The 21,209-nt window shown below is 34.7% G+C and overlaps 1 protein-coding gene across 1 annotated transcript; it reads right to left on the bottom strand.

Annotated features, from left to right (window-relative positions):
• Positions 1 to 4,623: 4,623 nt before the first annotated feature.
• LOC104893837 (DEK domain-containing chromatin-associated protein 1) lies at positions 4,624 to 20,381 on the bottom strand. The gene is made up of 11 exons (XM_010679974.4): positions 19,683 to 20,381; positions 19,493 to 19,526; positions 16,732 to 16,811; positions 16,537 to 16,596; positions 14,378 to 14,488; positions 14,216 to 14,296; positions 14,038 to 14,118; positions 9,065 to 9,569; positions 8,434 to 8,531; positions 8,325 to 8,355; positions 4,624 to 5,098 (listed from the first exon to the last, which is right to left on the bottom strand). The coding sequence occupies exons 1-11, from the start codon at positions 20,106 to 20,108 to the stop codon at positions 4,956 to 4,958; spliced, it is 1,650 nt and encodes a 549-aa protein (XP_010678276.1). The 5' UTR covers positions 20,109 to 20,381; the 3' UTR covers positions 4,624 to 4,955.
• Between the last annotated feature and the right edge of the window lie 828 nt (positions 20,382 to 21,209).

The following is a 21,209-nucleotide window of genomic DNA, read 5'->3' as shown; positions in this document are numbered from 1 at the left end:
GTAAGGAACATTTCCAAATATTGTCTCTAGATGCAAACCTTTTTAATTAAGATGTAGTCAATGATTTTATCTGCACATAGATAAATCATAACATAAATATTATGAAATTACTTCAAATAGTAATTTTCTTAAATGCATCTTTAATTATTTAATTGTCTAAACAATTATTATTTCATCAAAGTGAAGTGAATATAAACACGTGTCCATTTACGCTTCATGAATTGAGCAGTTAGGAAAATTTATTGGACAATTAAAACATCGAAGTATATATATATATATATATATATATATATATATATATATATATATATATATAATATATATTAATATATATATATATATATATAGGGGCAAGATCACATGAGAATGCTCCTTACATGAGAAATGAGAATGAATCTCAACCACACGATAGGATTAGAGTTACAACATTTGTTGATTAGAGTTATACCCCCTTAAAAAAGTTTGAGCCACAAAAAAAAATTGAAATCTTTTTCTAATATTCTTTTTTTGGAGTTACATTATTTTTCATTATAGTTTCATCACTTATTCATAAGAGTTATAGCGCGTAAAATTCATTTTCATTTCTCATGTAAGTATGCATTCTCATATGAACTCACTTCTATATATATATATATATTTCTATATATTATATATATATAATATTATATATATATATATTATATATTTCTATATATATATATATATATATATATATATATATATATATATATATAATATATATATATATATATATATATATTATATATATATATTAAAAGATTTGGGACTTAAATTAAAATGCATTACACCTATCTATCCATGTTTTATCAATCTGCCCAAGAATATATGCCACATCCATCAAAATACCCAAATCATCATAAGGCATTGAATGTCATATCTGGAAAAAACTGAATTTAAGAAGAACGAATCCACTAAATGGATTTCTTCTATTCGAAAATGTTCTGGAGATAACCTTGACATACAACATGATCTGGAACACAAAGGGGGATCTAAAACCTTTCAAATAAGTTCCAATTTAAATCTCATCTAAAAATGGATATTTCCAAAACTTGAAAAGGGTGATCAGGCTATATCTCTTCTGGTTTGCAAATCATGGGGCAAAACCATTACGGAAGAAATATGGCAACCTAACATGCCTTGGAGTATCTAAAAAAGCTTTTTGTCAAAGGAACCACAAAGAGCATACAAGTTTACAGAATGGTGGATGGGTCATCTTCAAGAGATATAGTACAATACAAATGTGCGTGTCAAATATGGCATGATCTCATGACCTATGATATAGATCCTTATTGGTTATTACAAAATCATCCTATAGGCTCACATCCTAAACTAACTTTCTTAATGGACTTCACAATGGCTAGAAAGAAGGGTGAGGAAATACATGAAAGAATGTTCCCAACTAAATTCAGCCATCTTAAAGAAAGGTATATCGACCACCTTAGAACAATGGAGGAAATCACATTCAGGATATTATTGGATGACATTGGCTATAACTATTGAAAGTCCTTCTCTGCTCATAATTTGTGGGTGTTGAGTACATCACTCCACAAATCAGGAGAGCAATTTGTTACTACCATTTTTTAGATGTATGATAGCATTTATTACGGTACATTGTATTAGACCACAAAAGGTTTAATCTCACTCTAATATGAAGGCCCAATCATAATACAAAGCCCATGAAAGAAAGTCAATGAAGGTCAAAGTCAATCAAGGTCTTCAAGAGATGAAAGTCAAGGAAGGACACGGACACAAGCAGTTAAGAGAATAATCACGAGATGAGTCAACATAAGGAAGAATGTGCGCTACAGTTACTCAACGCCAAAAGATGGTTACGTAGCATGTTGGTCTATAAATATAAGGAGGATCATCAAGCAGAAGACAATCAACACAACACACAACAACTGGCAAATTACTCTTTTCTAGCGTAGCCTAGTCTTAGCCTAGCAACCCTCTTATGGGGTTATAGTTTAGTTCACTAATTTAGATTATGCACTGGCGTCGGGTTCTTTAATTCTCTAGTTGAAGCAAGAACTCATTGAGGTAATAATCTTCGTGTTTTCTCTTTGATTGTCCAGCCTGGCCTATCCTCATATATGTTGTAAAATTTATACTTAAAGTTTGTGATGTGAATGAGAATGTTTTGCTATAATTAATATATTAGTTATTGCGTCTTGTTCAATTTATTGCGTTTCGCCTGAATTTATTAGGCGTTATAGTTTAACCAATTAAATTACAACAAAGTACGTTAGCAAAGTTTTATCTAATTAAAATCGGTAACCCCCATGGACTAAGCCTCCTGACATTCAGTATCAAACTATTGGATGTGTATTGACTTGTTTACAAAGTCAACAAACTGATTTTGCACCAACGGTTGCGATCAAAAATAAAACTTTTTTAAGGGTGGAGAAATGATTGCGATGATTGGAGAGCTTGTCAGAAACTTGAACCCTTATATAGATTGAATCGGTTGTGTTAAGAGGTGATGAACAATCACATGTCATTTTCCTCCCCTAATTTTCTTCCCAGAAATCGATCTCTAAAAATTTCTTATTAGCAACAGTTAGCGATGTTTGGCTCTTAATTGTAGACTCTCTGATCCACACATTCGCCAAACCACTTTCTCAACCACAATATAATAAACCAATTCACAAACCCCTCACCAAACTAGCCGACAAGTAAGAGATAGTCATTGGGCTAGGTCAATTGAAGCCCACTCAGTCCAGCCCAAGTACCAGAATGTCACTTGGCCCAATAACGAGGTGGTTGGTTCATATGATTTTGGTATAAGGTATGGGTTTAGAATGAGCAGAACCCATACCTAGTGTTTGTTTAATAATTTGATAGATCTAAAATCCATACCTTAAACCCATAAGGTATGGGGTTTAGAAACCCAAGGGGGGAGGTGGATGTGGCTCATACCAATATCTTTAGGTATTAAATAGAAGAAAAATTGCATTCCAAATAAACCAAACACATCGTATTAGGTATCAAGTTCCAAACCTATACCACCTAGATTTCATTCCTGATTCCAAACCCATACCACTATATGAACCAAAGTAGTGGATAAGTCGTGGATCAGTCTTTAAAGCTACAACCCCATTCAACCCAACACATCTTGATCAAGCCAGTAAATCCCAATTATTCTTTCAATAAATTTTAAAATACCAATAAAGATTGGCGACACAAAAATAATAACAGTAATATGGTAAGTTAGGATTGGGGTTGACTCAAGTTGTTAGCTTTTCCATATTGAAGTCTAGGATTTAGTTTTTACTCTAAGCATATGTTTGGGATTTTAGGGGGTTGGGGGTGTATGATTGTATTGGGCATATGTCTGGGGGCTTTAAGCAAAGGAAGCCTAGAGGATTTCTTTTTATGTATTAAAAAAATGTGATAACTTATACAAATATATTAAAAGGCGTTTTAAAATATGTAGTGACTAGAATATGAACACATGATCTCTGAAATGAAATGTGAAACTTTAACCACCAATCCACTACAAAATGTTTCAGATTAAAACATAATGAAGTCTTACAATAACACATAATTATAAAGATGTAGACAAATTTTTTGAACTAACACTTTTATTAAGTACTCCTTCCGTTTCCTAAAGATCTTCCTTGTTACAGTTACTACAGATACCAATGAGAATCAATTTGTATGGGTGTGGGATGGGTAAAGTAAGAGAGAGAAAGGGGTTAAGATACATAAACAAATAAAAAGGGATAAAGTAGGAGAAAGAAAGGGAGTAAAATTGAATTAATAATGTAATGGTGGACCATATGATATGGACATGAGAAGGTAAAAAGGGGAAAAAAATCCAATTAAGGGATAAAGTAAAAGAGAGAAGATCTTTTGGAAACGCACTTAAACGGGAAGATAGAAGATTTTTAGGAAACGGATGGAGTAATAACATTATCTTACCCTAATTATATTGAGATTGTTATTCTGATCCCCAAATTCCTTAGAAGTTTTTTGTAAACAACTTATCATGTAATAACGTTCAAATTTCAATTTCGTATTAGACAAAATATTACAAAAAGAATCAATTATGAGATCTATGAATAATAATTCATGTGATAATTATAATTGATTCAAAGCATCACTCGAACCAAAATATTTAGTATAAGGTGCCTCACTACACATCTATCTAAAATTTTTGTATGCACCACTAATCAGTTGTCAGTACTTGATACAAACCCCGTTATCCACTCGCGTCAGAAGCTATAGAAGTCATTATAACCCTGACAATCATCCTCGTTTCAAAGGCTACAAAACTAAATTCATATCCACTGCCCAATATTCTCGTATATCACGTATCTGAGATACTCATCAACAGCCTGACATATCAATACACGTCGCTCCAATTGCTATAATAAACTACAGGATATCCTCACATAAGCGCAAGAACAGCACAAATAGAATAACACATTCTACTGAAATGATGATAAATAGTAATTCCTTATCAAAAAAAATACGGATCAGCAATAATCCTCAAAAAAAAAAAAAAAGATCAGCAATAATTCCTTAACAAAAAAAAAAAAAGATCAGCAGTAACTGCACTGAAGTTCATTGGACGCTGATACAGCATGAACTAGAAGCTACTTGAAATGCTACAAAACTCTATTGATATTCAAAGAGATTTCAACAAAAAAATATCCTCAATACAATAAGAAATACAGATGTTAGAGACATCTAATACAACCTAATTAACAGCTTTTGAGGTAAAAGAAAAGAATTGTCTATGGTACACACAGACCAAATACTTCTTGCTGCAGACTTTTCTCTAATCTACAAGTCTACAATCTATGGTATAAAGATCTCTACTGCAATTGAGATGATTTGATCAAAATCACAAGAGTAGGCTAGCTGAAAGCATCAAAAGAGCCAACATTACATCCATTCACATTCGATAAATATTGCAATTACCATACTTATTCCTTTCCAGAGTCCTCTGTATCCTCGCCATCATCCTCATCTTCTTCCTCATCATCATTAGACATGTTTTCAATTACATCTGTTATAATGGCCTTAATTTCTCCCTTTCTGTGCATCAAGTCCAAGCCAAAGTGGGAACCTGAACAATTTAGTAGCAGCATATCAGCAATGTACATCAGAAGCTGTGCAGGAAGAGAAAGCATATATTCTGTAAAACACACTCCAACTGCATTCTATATTTCTGAGTACCATGACGCATTTGGTTATAGTTCATACCTCCATATTAAGGGGGTATGGAGGAAAACTAGCCTAGTATTCCTATCTAAGCATGATCAGCACCATGTTCTAAAGTAACAACACAAGTTATATTGAGAAATGAAAGGTAGTGAACCCAACAACCAGAGCCGGGCTAGTAACCTATGTGAAGAACACGCATATAATGAGGAAAAGAATTTAGAAAAAGTTAACTACAACATCAGCAAGTGCAAATGCCTAGAAGTGGAGGGTCAATACAACATACTATATCTACATCATATCATATCATGATCATGCATACAGCGCAAAAGGCTCTTTGGGGCTGGGAATCTCCTCATCCTTCCAACCTTTCCCGCCAACACTCAAAAAGCCTAACCTACTAAGCTAGACTTGACCCAGAAGAAGTGCTGGTGTAGTAGGATCTTGATCCTTACCGAACTTTTTTTAAAAACAATATACAGATCAAAGAGCCAAAGATCAACCAGAAGTACAGACTGAAGAGGGCAAGCATAGAGACGTTGAAACACAATGTGGAAAGGTTTAGAACAGAAAACATTTATTGTGTTTACGGCCAAAAGCAAGATATATTGAGCATCATGCCAAAAGCAAGATATATTGAGCATCATGCCAAAATACAAGATGATACTTGCTACAAATTATTGTCGATATATGAACTAGATCTGTTCAAAAAATAAGCTAAGATACATAATTGGGCTATAGCTACATTAAAATTTCAAGTTTTAGGTTTGTGTGTTCAATGTCATCCTTTTTCGAAGCATTGTTTGGCAATTGACTAAAAGATTATTTGCTAGCTCTTTTGAGTTGGCTTTTTCTCATGGCTAAACAGCAAAAGATATAGCCAGTCAAAACAACCAAAAAGAAAAAGTTTCCTGAAGTAGTTTTCTCATTTGCTTTTGGTTGTTTTTCCCAAATGTCTCTCGTTTAGATTATATTGCCTGCATTTACCACATTTTTGTTAATAGCTAATACTAACACCCACTAATTAAACACGGCTTAGCCAAGTAAAGATTCCAGCAGCTGTTTGCCAAGTCACAAGTTCTATCAAAAATTTGTCCCCCTTATAAATCTATAGCTAATTTTTATCACTTGTCATTTCCCTACACACTACTTAGTGTGCCATAAATCTCAGTATCCTCTAGTTCCTAAAATCTAGGGGGAAAAATTGTTTGAAGTCCAACAAGACCACTAGTTTCCCTGTGCCACCACCAACCTGTGAGGCAAAGAACATGCAAGTCATTAGGCATGTTGCATGTCTGACACATCTTAAACACTTGCACAAACATACCAGACGTGCAAAACACTGTCTGTTTGTTTAAAGTTATCAACAAGTGGATAAAAATAAATCCATAGACACAAAGAAGACAGTCAGAAAGCACAATGACATACGGAGTCTTTTCTGATTTTCACACTCTACAGATACTTGAGAAACCCATCTAGCAAAATTAGGGTTTCAACTCTCTCCAGTCCTACTCCCTCTGCACTTTATACACTAGAGCCAAGACCCTCCACCAAGGCACCAACAACCAGCCACCTTTGCATCCCACAGCTAATGTATACAACAGCCAACAAATCTCACCAACCTTCGTCATCAGTAACCAGTGTATTCTAAGGTCACGTGAACAGTCAAGTCACAGTGGTATATCTCCAAAAAAGTTGTAGTCATTTTTGGCCATCATGATTATTTCCTGCTGTTCACATTGCTGTCAACATGTTTTTCCTTGCCAGATGTCCCAATTACTTTGCCTGTTGTTCGGGGGAGCTGGGATACTTGGGAATGGGAATTACTATATCCACTCACATTTCCTTTCTCTCCTCAATATCAAATTACTCAATCTCCAATTATCACATCTACTTTTCTCCCTTCAAGAAAAGTTATACACCATAACCAGCAACCTCTCCTTTTTCATTTGCCACATTATAAAGCCAACTTCTAGTTTAGCTACTTGCTACCATCTTTTATAGAGCTACCCTAACAATCATTCAACATTTGACGGTTAAAAGAAAATTTCCTCAGTCTGTGATTTTGTCTTATCATCGAGTAAAAGAAGGTAAATTTTTAAACTTATAGATTTGCATATGAATTTAATTCATGCTACCCCATTTCTAAATTGTAACAAGCAAGAAAATTCTCTACTCTTATATCTCAATTTCAATCCAAATGGCAGGAGCAGTAAGCAAAAGTTAGGTCATATACAATGAAATCCAAATGAATAAACACAGCATCATATGAAATTATTTTAAAGGTCCAAAAGATGAACACATAAAAACAAAATTATTCTGGAAAAAACTCCCACCACATAGCACCTGCCAATCATTTTTAGTGCATTGTTTCTTTCTTTTTTACTGCCATAACGTTGCAGAAGTTATTTTCATGATCAATGTGACAAAATGAAGTCATTTGGCACTCATTCATGACTCATGAGGTAGATTATGAATTGCCATTGATGATTTTCATGATCATGAAATCTTTCCCTTAGATGTAATAATAAGTTCTCATTCTTGCTTTAAATTGAAACAAGTTTTATTGAGCAGTCACTTGTTAAAATTTCATCAAGGTAATATTAGCCCAAGCAGTGAGTTTGACATGGCTATCTTAATCATATGTAAAATAAAATAAAACACAGTAACAGCCTTAATTAATCACACTTCCCATGTTTGACTAAGGGTGTGCCATGATAAAGTAACAGGCTAAGCTAATCAATCCCATGTTTGTCTACAGCCACAAGTATGCTGCATTTTTCACCATTAAAATTGGTTTTGGTTCAGTCAATTTAGTCTATTTCAGAAAAAAAAAAAATTGAACTAAATTAAGTTCAGCACAAATAAGTAAATTCACTTTATAAATTAATGAATTCAATTTAATCCCACTTATTTCAGAAAAATAGATTGAAAGAAGCACCATAAAGCTCCAAATTCAGATTTTATATGAACATGACTTCCTACAACCATGAACCACCAACTACATTGGCTTTTTTCACTGTAACCCTATGGCCTATAGCCAGTTAGGCCCAACACAAACCGCACATAGACACATATGTCAAGTTGTATGAGATGAGAGTGAGAACAAATAAGAGGTAGATGTAGCATACCAAGCAGTCGGAGTATATCAGATAGAGTTGCCTGCACCAACAAAATAAGAAGTTAGAAAACGACCTGTAAACAGACTTCCAAACAAACATAGGGATCAGGTTTACATACAGTATTGAAGTCCACTTCTTTCAAAATATTTACGGCCTGAGCATGCAATTCTTCATTTGTGGGCTCTGGTTTTGCTTCTTTCTTTGTTTTCCCTTTACCTGGATGACAGAAAACACAACAAGCAAACAAAGTATTGTCATCAAACTGCTCCATGAAGTGACAAGACATGGATGCAAAATCTCAAGCACCATGAGTATCGAACACGCCAACAGAGTTGCTCAAGAAACCCAACAGAGCAGAAGAAACTTGATTTTTCGGGTGGCTATGGTGGATCAGGTTTTCTTAGTATAACAAGAAATTTAGATTTGGAAGGTTCAGGCATCATCTTGATTCTAGGCTCTGATTTTATATCAGATGGTTTCGACATAATTATTAACATATTAATAGAATATCTTCATTTCATATGTTCCAATCGTTTGCTGAATCAGTCACTTTTGATTCTGAAGCAAGGATAAGCTTGGGTCAGTTCATATTACATAAGAACATTTCAAGAGAACTTGAGGTAGAGACTAGGCTAAATGTAGCCAGTTCAACTAAGTAATTACCCAAAACCATGTGTATCCATCAAACCCTTGAAAGTCAAAACACATCACAAACGCAAAAATGTCCAAGATAAAAGAGTTATAGTTACCTTGATCTTTGGCTGCAGATTTAGTTGATGACTTGCTTCTTTGCTTCTTGCTTGTGGCCTTCACTTCAGTAGGAGTGGAATTCTCTTTATCAGTTTCCTCCTCGACCTTTTTCTTCTTACCTGACGACCCCTTTGCTTTGGAGGAAGAGGCAGAGGCTTCAGTAACAGCTGTAGATTTTTTAGGAGTGTTAGAGGTTTTCTTGGCAGATTTTGCAGGGCTTTTGGCTGATTTCTCAGAGCTAATTTTCTTAGTAGTTGTAGATTTTTTCCCATTTTTGGCCCCAGAGTTGTCCTTAGCCGAACTCTTTGGGGTTGTAATATTTTCTTTAACTTCCTCTTCCTCTTGCTCTGAATCAGTCTCCTGATCACTCTCTACTTTCTGCATGGAATCTTCCTCCTCTTCTGAGGAGTGAGATCTGCTATCCAAATTCTCATCCTTGTCATCAGCTTCAAGTTCTTCATCAGATTCTGCTGACCTTTTCCGTTTTTCTCCAGTTGGAGTTTTCTGCTTATGCAAATTTAGATAAACGTTTGTCAAGCAGGTGTGCGAGAACTGATAAGACCGAGCACCAATATCACATCTCATAAAATCTGGAGCAAAACAATATAGAAAAAATGGCATTTTATAACTGGAAAACCTATCATTTCTGTACATATCTTACACTGAAATACTGAAATTTGAAAGCCATATTTACACTTTTAATGGAGCTTCAGGCAATAATCCAACCCATAAGGATCCATGGAAACAAATACATTTCACTCACATAATTGCTACGTAAGCAGTGATTTACACCAGAATACAGACATGCAAAAATTAAAAGTGGAAGTTCACTTGACACGAGAGTTCCAAAAAAAACACTTAACCAAAAGTATGAGGATAGGTTCAATATAATAAATAATTGATCACATGCAGGTCAAGTGAAAAAGAGGCAGATCTATTAAATACATTATGTCCTGGTGGAACGACAAACAGGCTGAAACCACAATTCAGTTGAAACCTTTTCTTCGCCTGGATGACTCGAAGTACCAGGTTTGCTAGACTTCAATGGAAAGAAGCACCAATAGCTTTTGTCTACAATCCCCCCCCCCCCAAAAAAAAAAAAAAAAAAAATCCACCCTTCTGGTTGGCTAGGAAGCTTAGAATCCCACATCACCTCTATATATGAAACAGATGCCCTCCATTCCAGTCTCTAGTAGTGGTAATAAAAGAGGTAGGCAAGAACTTTTTTGACAAGAGACTATTTGGGCTTTTCTCAATTATTATGAAACACAGTGTATATTCCTTAGAAGTCCAAAGTCTTTCAAATGTTCATGTAGCTCATAAGACACACAAAAAATAAGCCTAGCTTGATTAAATATTTCTTTAAAAAAAAGGTGAATCAACTGATAAACCACAATCATCAGCTCAACCCCTTGGCTTACATCCGTGCTTCCAGCTAGTTAAGTGGCAAGATCAGTTAAACGATATAGGCAAAAGGAAAACCTGGCTCAGCAAGTGAACTACAATAAAGCATTCTGAATAAACAGAGTCCAAAATGTTAAAATGTACGGCTAGTGACATTGATCCAATTTCTCTTGACCTAATCTGCAAACAAAAATCCAATAGGCTATTGAAGCTATCAATGTGATTGATCACTAATACAGGGGTATTACAAGTTACATAAAAAGCATGTTTTCTATATGCTAAAGGCTTCAGAGCTGTCTTCACATATTGTGCCCCTAAAAAGGTAGCCCCTAGTTCCAAATCTATTTTCAGAAGGAAAGCTTCTTGCAAAAATACCTGTTGGCCCCATTTTTGTCAAAAAATATTACAAACCTTTCTCTCAATGAAGGAAAAGAAGAGTGATGGATTTTTGTGAAGCACTGAAACAACATCAAATCCTAATTTCTCAATGAAAGAATCCCCATTAACAGCGTCATTACTGGACATTCGAGAAGATAGCAAAATGCAGAGAGATCCTGCTTGACATCTTATCAGAAAAACTATTCAATGTCCAGTAAGATGTCAAGCCGGATCTCTCTGCATTTTGCTGTCTTCTCTTCATTTTGGAACTAGCCGGCATGACATCTTACTGGACATTTTACTTTAGAGTTCTAGTTCTACTTGGTTTAGGAGAGTCCTCAGGCATTTAAATGGCGCATTTTTCATGAGTAAACAAGAAACTGTTAGATAGTTAATTTTCTTTGTGAAAAACTTTCGGATTTTTTGTGATTTCTAAACCTTGAATCAATAACTTTGTGGTTGAGATTTAAAATTGATTGCTCAATTACTTTGTGTTTGAGAGTGAATCAAGATCCAATTCATCACTTAGTTTGTGTGACCAAATTGTTTTACCTTTTCGTATTCCGTGAGTTCCTTTACACCTAAAGAAAACATTAAAGCATCTTTCTTTCAATATTCTTGGATTTCCATAAAACTTCACCAAAGTGCTTAAGGATACACATTAGTAACTTGTTGCAACACCAACGAAAGGGTTGCCTCTCAATGGCAACCTATAGTTCTCAGTTATCATTATCCTTCCTCTTTACTTAGGCCCCGTTCTTTTGGACTGAATTAAAGAAAATTCAATTCAGTTCAGACAAATTCAATTGAGTTCAATAAAATCCAATTCAGTTCAGTTAGTTTCCATTCACAATTTTCATTCAGTTCAATTCAGACAAAATTCAGTTGTGACAAATCCACATCATTTCAATTCAGACAAATTCAATTCATTTCAATTCAATCCAAAAAAACATAGCCTTAATGCTTCAGATAAAAGGTTAAAAAACCCTATATCATAGAAATACTAATGGATGTTCAACATTAGTATATGAAGAGAGTTAGAGACAACAAGATTGTGCAAAGATATGGTATTGTTAGCTTTGTAGTGGTTCTGGTGACCTAGGATTGGTGCAGGTACGAAAAAAATGGAAGACTGAGGTTAGACAGAGAATGGACTAGACAAACACCAAAAAGGTTCGGAATAGTTTCCCGTTTTCAAACCAAACATCACGGTTAGTGGAAGCCTGGAGGGATTTTTTTTTCTTTCATTATCTTTCATGATTGCTTTCTTTCCTTTCCTTTCAATAAAACATTTCCTCAATGTGTTTAAATAGTGAAAATGTCTTTTATTCAAGAATGTACGGCAAATGAAGAAAAATGATCTTTCATCATGTAGACAACAAACAGCAAGAATTGGATATTGAAGTTATGATCAGCAAAATAACACTATTTTTTATCTTCTTAACTTCATTCCACATCATGGTACACTTTGCTTTGTTTCTTCCTTTTTGTTGAAGATTTTTCTTTTTTAAGTTCTCACTTCTCACAATATCTCTAAAGTCAAAAATCGACCAAACCCTAACCTGGAATTAGTGGCTTTTGACGAAAATTTTGTTACCTGAAACTCGATATTATCTGAGCCAAACAATACAAAAATTTCAGGACCAAATTCCACCCCTTGTATCGACACCCTGCACAAAATACCTATGGCTATTATTATTGTTGGATTTAACATGATTATTGTCAGACATAGACATCATGTATATGGACTTATTTGGGATTAAATGATTATTTATTAAGATTTTCTGTTTGCCACACATTTTTTGTATGTCTTGAGGAGATAAAACTATATATTGCATTCAAAAACAAAAATAGAAAGAGCAATTTGAAATCCTTTAATTTGCTAGGTCAACCCAAAATTGGAAACTTCTGATCGTGAACATTGTTTGTTCCTTGAAAATAGCAACCGATAATCATTTGTACCTAAAATTCTCCAACCCGTAGACTGTAGTCAACCGAAAATGATTTGTACCTAAAATTCTCCAACCCATAGACCGTAGTCACCTGCAAATCTATCTAGCTACTACCATCATTTTTCCTAACACATATTGACATTCTGATGATTATGTCTCTCATTTTAAGTATAGTTCATTACAGAAAGGTGGACAGCAAGGACTATTGTAGCTTAGAAAGGTGGAAGCAGAACTACTTAAAAACATTTGATTTACTAATCACTTTATAGGGTTTTATGGCTTCAAAGAAGGTGTTACCCTCCTTTATTTCATGCGCCTATTTCTTCATTACAAGACAGAAGCCTCCAGATTTTCTCTATTTTTTGAAAAAATTAGTACTTTTCCAGCTTGTGCTCCACTTGGTAAAAAGAGTAGCAAACTATAATGTTTTATTGAATTTAATGGAATTCCAGTGATATAAAATCAAGCACTTTGATACTATTTCTCTCCAACCTATTTTCCCATTTGCAAATGGCACTGTAACTAAGTTGCTAAATGTTAGAGTACAGATCTGAGAGAAAGATAAAGTGTTAGAACAAAAAGAAAAAACAATTTGATGAGATAGAGATAGAAAAAGACTTCGACTTTCAAAAGATTCAAGAAAATTATTTCATCATCCTGAAATGCATAGTGCAAAAAATTTATATGAAATGGAGGGAGTATTTCATAGAGAGATTTTTCAGCAAGAATTATGTGTGATTTCTGAAAATTGTGTATTAAAGTCATGCATGACGCACACGCCATACACACCTCAGCCCCAAAGACATATTGCACCTCAAACTGCCTTCAGCTTTTACTATTATCAAGCTAACAAAAAAGCCTGCTCATATTTAAGCCAGGAGCGTCAAATGATTTGCTTGCGCCAAATTAAGGAATCTTTAGTTGCTTTACAAGAGGGACTAGTATCCCAGTGTATTACTAAAAGTTCCACCCATAATAAAAGAAATCTCGAGACAATATACAAATCCCAAAATCAAGTGTATCTAAGGGAACCTGTTGAAGGGTATTATGTAGGCATATAGCAACCCAAATCATAATAGCATGCCAGTGAAAAAGCAAGTGACCTTCGATTTAGTGAAACTAAACATGGGTCATCTAATACAAGATGGTTAGCATTGTCAAAACCCACTAAGAATAGAATGAAAAATAAAATTTTGTTAGGTACTGAATAAGTGAGAACAGAAAAATACAACGCAAACCTTAGCTGACTTTTCAGCAGATGAAGCTTTCGAACTTCGGCTCTTTACAGGTGTTGCCTTTTTTTTCTGCTTTTTTCCTTTCTGTGCAATTATGAGGAAGCATCAGAACAAATTAGTTTCACTAAGCAACCTCAAAATTACCTCAAGCAACACCAAGATCAAGGAGGCAACTAGAGACCTGATCCTTGTCAGCAAGCAAAGTTTCAGTAGTAGCATGTGGTGACTCCAAAAACTCTAACAACTTCACAGAAAGATCTTCCTAAAAAATATATAAGACAAAAGGTTACACAACAATACTCAAACATCAATCAAGGAAAATAATTTGCAAGCTAATGTTCACCTTCTTGACAGAAGCTCTGTTGATAGGAATATTGAGCACATCACAAAAGTCCAGCAATTTTTCTTTAACACATTTGTCAATCTTCTCCTTTGTTTTAGCTCGCTGCTTTTCCTGTATACATTAAAAAAAAGGCTGATAACCGTGGGACAAAGAAAAGCCTCTAATAATGACTTTGCAAGAATTTAAATGCATGCAAGTAGGAAAATACTTTCCCTTCCTTTGTATATGATTGACACCTAAGGGTGTACATGAGCCGATATACTTGCAAACAAACTTGGCCAAAGCTCATACATTGAGTAAACAAACTTATCAATATTTGCAAGAGCTTGAACATCTTGATGCTTGAGTGCTCACAAACAGCTCATTCATAATCATTATTGTGCCTTTATAAGCATTTACGACATGTTCAAACTCAGTGAGCTGGACCTCTAAACTGTAGTTGAACTATATTTATAAGAACGATTAATAAAATTTTAATTCCCTAGTACCCACGGCAGGCTGTTTGTTTGGAGGTAAAAGAGAGTTGGGAGAGGGGAAAAGGCATGTTTGTCGAAAAGAGGGATCATAAAAGGGATGATTATAGAGGGGGGAAAATAACCCTTATTAAACAAAAATAATACTTGTATGTTGGCAGTGGGATAAGGGGGAAGGGATAAAGGGAAAGAAGAGAACTTTACAACCAATAATGGAGAAGGAGAAGAGTAGTATTTGTAAAGGTATTGTATTCAAATATCCATCCCAAACCTATTTCCAACCCCCAATCTTTGTCGAACACTCAGCAAATGAACAATAGGAAATAATATATCCTTATCACAATCATCAGTTCCCTATTCGCATTGCACCCTTAAAACCCCATAATCCCTACTCCACATACCAAACACCCCGTAATATTCTTAAGACTCTTAAGCAATGTTGTTAAAGTCGAGATTCTAGTTTGAATCGAAAACAACCTTTAGAATCGAATCGTAAAATCGAATCGTAGAATCGTAAGATTCTACAAACATGTATAATCAAAATATTACACTCAATTTTCATTAAATATGCTAAAATTATAAGTTAAAACACCTAAAAAATGGAAAAAATAGTTGTTTACCCACTATATTAGCAATAACTAACAATATATATCTCTTATTTTCTTTGTTAGCATGATTTAAACTTGCGAGGTTTTCGCTAGTCAACAAAAATGTATAGAATCGTCTAGAATCGCGAATCGAATCGTCTACCATATTTTGAATCGTAAAATCGTAAGATTTTAAGATTTGAATCGCGATTTTAATAACTTTGCTCTGAAGTACTTGGAACTGGAACTGTAAGTTCCAGACACAAAACTCCCTACTATTATAAAGGGGTAAAGGCTCTGTGGAACCTAGGCGCAATGTGAAGACGAGGTGCAGTTTAAAAAGTACATATAGTTAAGCAAAACTTCAGGAATTAATTTCAGTTAGAGGAAATATAGAAAGCCTCTAAATAGTAACTACCTATGGTCGGTAAGGAGCAGACAGTGTAGACACCTATAGCTCACTACCAATTTATCAATAATAAAGATGGGTTATAAAATACTAAAAGCTTTAAAACCTTTCAATTTGTCGAATTAAAGTTTATTTGCAAAGTTGAAGCAGCTGAACAAGCAAATATACATGAAAAAGAGAGACAACAAATCTCTTTTTAGTCTTTCCAATTTATTAAGGAAAAATTGATGAGAATAATGCCAACTATGGGCTGTCTACTTTTAATAGTCCCAACTACAGGTTATTCCAAAAACATCCCAACTATTAGGGATGTCTTGTAAAAGTAACAGGAAAAATAAATAAAATATCTCACATCACATAAAATCCAACTCTTTTTTGAGACCAAAAAGATAAGGAAAGGTCAGAATGAAATGCATCCATAGTCTAATGGATAGGACATATATCTTCTAAAGGTTTGGAATATAGCTATTGGCTAACAAGATGCTAAAAAAATTGTGATCAATTGCCCATAGTAACACCAGAATCCTTTTCTGGAACAACATGCCATAAACAACTAGAGATGATGCAGAAAGCAATGAGCATTCTTGATCCAATATTTTCTGATCTTCTACCTCCTAAACAACTGCACAATTCTTTCAATACAGCAAACAGATAATAAATTTAAGCTTCAGGGAGATATTGGCATGCTACCTCGTTGTCAGTCCACACAAAGCCTGAAAATTGACCTATATCTTTCTTCAAATTATGCACCTAAGAGAAAAGGAAAAAAGGCAGAAGTTATCACACAATTCATGACAAATCAATTAACTGATAGACTCACTAAAACATGAACAGATATTTTTTTTTTATTACATTGAATCTCAACAGAAAAGAACTGCGGCTTACCTTTGCTTTCTTTCCAAAAAGAACTGTGTGCAATAGTTGCAGATTATCATCAGGCTTTCTCTTTGACAGTTTATAAGCCACTGAAATAGTTGAAAAGATTAGAGATAAAAATAAGCCAGTGTCGAGTAAGTAAACACCACAAACAGAATTCAATTTTAGAGTTTTAGGTGTCCTATTTTCTATCTTATACACAACATAAGATTGAAAAAATGGCTGAATTTAATCAACATTAGCATGAAGAAAACTTGAACAGAAAGCAGCTCATGATGGATGATATTGTACATTAGATAAAAATGACCCCAACAGCTTTAGACAAGGATGTATGAAATATCCTGCTTCTCATTAATCTTAGTTGCACAAAGTGATAATTCGACAGAACAAATCGTACTTGTACTAAATAATAATTCCACATACCGTCCCCCACCAAAAAACATCATTTATCAAAGGATAGCACCATGAATCTCACAAGAGGAATACACTGTAATGAATCAACCTAGGGAGAGGGGCACTTTTGGTATTGCATAATTAGTTAATTGTAATAGTAGTTCAAGAAATAAGTTAGAGGGTCAGAAGGGAAGAAACTCTATAAACAGATGGCATTAAAGAGGAAGAAAATATGTTGAAAATTGGTAAAAGTAGTCAGTTAGATTAAATGGGGGAGTGTCATTCCTCTCGAAAGAGTGAATAGTTTGTAATCAGTGATTTAATCAGCTATTCAATCCTATCATTACTTGTTCTTTCTTAATCATCTTTCCCACTTCCATAATCTCTATTTTTCTGCCATTAATCTACTGTTTATGGTCTGTTATGTATGCTGATTCATAACACACTGTTCAATTCAACCTTGTGAGGGAACTTTCAAACCCTGATTTACAATTAAAACCAATGGCTGTTATACAAGTGTATATCCTGCCTGCTATAAATATTAGTTATAAAGTGCTAACACATTAACGCTACAGAACCCCTCCTCGGCAAAAGCTTAATTTAAGGATAGCACCAAGTCACCCTTTAATTTTTAGCAACCAATCCCACTAAAAGTTCATTCTTGTCAAGGCACTTCCAGCCCCCATTCTCTTTCTTATTGTACTAGAATCAAAAGTATTAACTGCTATGACAATATAAAGAGTAGGGCAGCATCAAGGCTGAAAACATTAATGCCTTACTGCCTAGTGCCTAATACTCCCTTTTCAAGTATTCTAAACTAGAACCCTCCTCCCCCCCCCCTGCATACACACCCTATTATTATACTTAAATGGATTTTTTGTCCCAAACTACCTTTAACTTTCAAGTTTTTGCGAGAAACTACCTTATAAAAAAATTGTTGTCCTAAACTACCTTACTTTACAATTTTGTTGTTGACAGCTACCTTATGCCGATTTCCGGCGTTGACTTTTGTTTTTTCAGTTCAAAATTGTGGGAAAAACAAAATTACCCTTGTGGGAATTGAGGAGGGTGATTGTTTCAATTTTAGTTTAAGTAGAAGAGGAATTTAATGGTGGATTGGTGGTACGAAGTGTCACATAGATATGAGGGAGAGAGCGCGCGCACACCGGAAAATGAGGAAATTAGGGTGGGAAAAATTAAAAAAAGGGTTTGAAGAGGTCAAGTGATATAATGTGACAATAAAAAAGGAAAAAACAAAAGTCAACGTCGGAAATCGGCCTAAGGTAGTTGTCAACAACAAAATGGTAAAAGTAAGGTAGTTTGGGACAACAATTTTTTTATAAGGTAGTTTCTCGCAAAAACATAAAAGTTAAAGGTAGTTTGGGACAAAAAACCCTACTTAAATCATCTTACATGAACACACACAACTCATGGGTAAAAATTTTACTCAAGCTTAAAGGACAAAAATGAATGGCAACCAACTCAGGTATTAAAGTAAAAAAAAAAAATTCCACAATAATGTCAGCATCTGAAATAACCCAATCCCAAATGATAGATGGTACCATCACTGAGCCAGAAGCTCATTGACCTCACGTAAAAATATATACAACTATACAAGCCCTTTTCTCTTCTTTAAAAAGTATTCCAGAAAAAATAAAAACAAGAGAGCTCACCATGGACAATAATAACAACACAGCCAAGCACATATGGGTCAAATTCATAGATTTTAACACAAACTGAATAATTCTTTAATTTGACATCTAATTATTACATGATTTATTTAGTGGATGGCACTAACATAAGCCATTCCTGCCATCTAGTTTAATTAAATTTAAAGTAAAACCTCTCAATTCACATCAGTTCAACAATTTAAATTATATCATTCATACCAATTAAAGGAACCCAGCACCAATTCTAGAAAAACACAGCACAAAAAATTGTGAATTCCATAGTCAACAACAATAACAACAAGAGAGAGCACTTATTCAAATCTTCTCACCCTCATATGTTGATTTCTTGAAGTATAAATCTCAAACTCGACATGAATCTCAATCTCATTAGCTATTCCTGCCATTTCTCCACCCCAACCCAAGAACGCATTAAAGATAAGAGTATCTTCTTCAAAAACTTAACTTTTATGGAGTATTTGGCATGAGGGATAAGGATCAATAGGATAAGAGGGTGGAGTAAAGATAGGGAATTGATAGAACTGCTCTTGTTACATATAAAAATGATCAAACAACCCAACATTAGTCCCAGTAAACTATCAAATTAAAGAATGGACATACAATACTTACACCTTGCAGCAATTCTCATCATATACGCAAATTAAAACACGAAAAACTCGATAAATAAATCAAAAGAAGGCAATACATACCATTTGGAATATCCTTAAGCTGCGTTCCACTACCCTACAATTTGTCAACAACCAAACAAATTAGATAAAAAAACCTTTTCCTGTGTAAAATTATAACAAACTAAAAACAATGAAGGAATAATAACAAATCTTAAAACACACTATATTAGCATTAGCATTAGCATTAGCAATAGAAATAGAAATGAATCACCTTCGCAATCGACAACGATTTCCCACCGGAGGACCGACTAGCCGGAGAAGCAATCGAGTATCTCTCAACAGCTTTCCTCTCTCTTGTAGGCCTCTCCACTTTAGGTGTAGCAGCTTCTTTCGGACTTGACGGCGAACTCTTTCTCTTCTTCTTCTCCGACTCTTCTTCCTCCACTTCTTCCTCTACATCCTCCTTTACTTCCTTCCCTTCTTTCTCCTCTGCTTTCTTCTTCCCCTGCTTACGATCTCTCTTACCTTTCTTCACAATCTTCTCCTTTTCTTCTTCGCCTTCTTTAACCTCTTCTATCTCCTCCATTTTCTCTTCCTCGCCAGTTTCTCTCACTCCTACTTCGTCCTCTTTTTTAACATCTTCTTCAACCTCAGGCTCATTCTCAGGCTTCTTATCATCTTGAACTTCCGACGCCATGGATGAATTGTGCAAGCTTTGCGAAAATGGAGCAGAAATCTGAAGAGGTTTAGTAAAACCCTAGCAGAAATTGGAAACCCTAAAGTAGTGAAATCAGTGATCGGACAGGGGAGAGAAGTGAGATGTGATTTGGTGCGAAAATTTGGGGAGAGAAAATTGGGGTGGAGAGAGAGAAAATTTTGTGGAATTTTGGGGGGGAGAATGAGAAAGAGAGATTTGGGAGGGGTCTTTTAGGGGTGGAAATGTCGAATTTTTTTTTGGCTAAGGCGGGCTGTATAGCTCATTTAGGCGGGGTTCAAAATTTGATGTCCAAATATTTTGTAAATTCACTCCGCGGGGTATTGCAAACTTTTTCCACCCAAATTTTGGTGCCCTTTTGGTTTTTCGAAAATAATAATTTGTTGTTTAAGTGCATCTTTGGGGGAGGTAATCAAAGTGTTGACTTTTTTTGCTTTTGATGTATAGACAGTATGATAATGTTGATTTCAGATCAATTTCGATACTTGAAAAAAATAAAACTTTTAGTACATTTTCCTTCGATGTTAAAGTATATATCTAAAGAGAGGATATAGACAATGAAAAAGGAGTAAATATATGAGTAAAAGTTAATTGTTTCATTTGCGATCTTTCTTCATAAAAAGTGAGGGTATTTATAGTTGATGCGAATTATGCAACCCGTTTGCTCACCCTAAAATGGTGCTCGTGATTGCCTAAGCAACAAGCCAATGGTGGTGTGGCTCGTGATTATCTGAGCAATAAGTCAATAGTATTTGTTGAGATATGATTGGACGGTGATTATTGCTTAATCATCATGATTACCTTGACAATGTCTTCCTTCAATGATCAGCTAATATAAGAAACTTTTTGAGTTGATGTAAGAGGGCGATTCTTAGATGTTCCCATTAAGAGGGTTTTAGCAATATCCTCATATTCGGTCTCATATCATGCTTTAATATTGATGGCATGACTTTTCCTACCGCATGGCATGTGTTTCTCCCGTTTAAGAAAGTAAAATGATGATTTCACTATTAAGGACGGTTTATATTTCACTTGTCAAAAGGTGTCAAATTATTAGCTTGGGGTAAGATCTTACCAATTGCT

Source organism: Beta vulgaris, chromosome 5 (genome assembly GCF_026745355.1).
Source record: "Beta vulgaris subsp. vulgaris cultivar EL10 chromosome 5, EL10.2, whole genome shotgun sequence".
Classification (NCBI taxonomy): Eukaryota; Viridiplantae; Streptophyta; class Magnoliopsida; order Caryophyllales; family Amaranthaceae; genus Beta; species Beta vulgaris.
This window is presented reverse-complemented; position numbering and strand designations above follow the sequence as displayed.

Bases quoted from the DNA above. Each gene is read 5' to 3' on its own strand.
- LOC104893837 (XM_010679974.4), bottom strand. From the start codon at position 20,108: ATGGCGTCGGAAGTTCAAGATGATAAGAAGCCTGAGAATGAGCCTGAG. The intron at 19,527-19,682 runs GTGATTCATTTC...GACAAATTGTAG, and splicing joins AATCGTTGTCGATTGCGAAG to GGTAGTGGAACGCAGCTTAA. The intron at 8,532-9,064 runs GTAACTATAACT...TCTGTCATCCAG, and splicing joins ATCTGCAGCCAAAGATCAAG to GTAAAGGGAAAACAAAGAAA.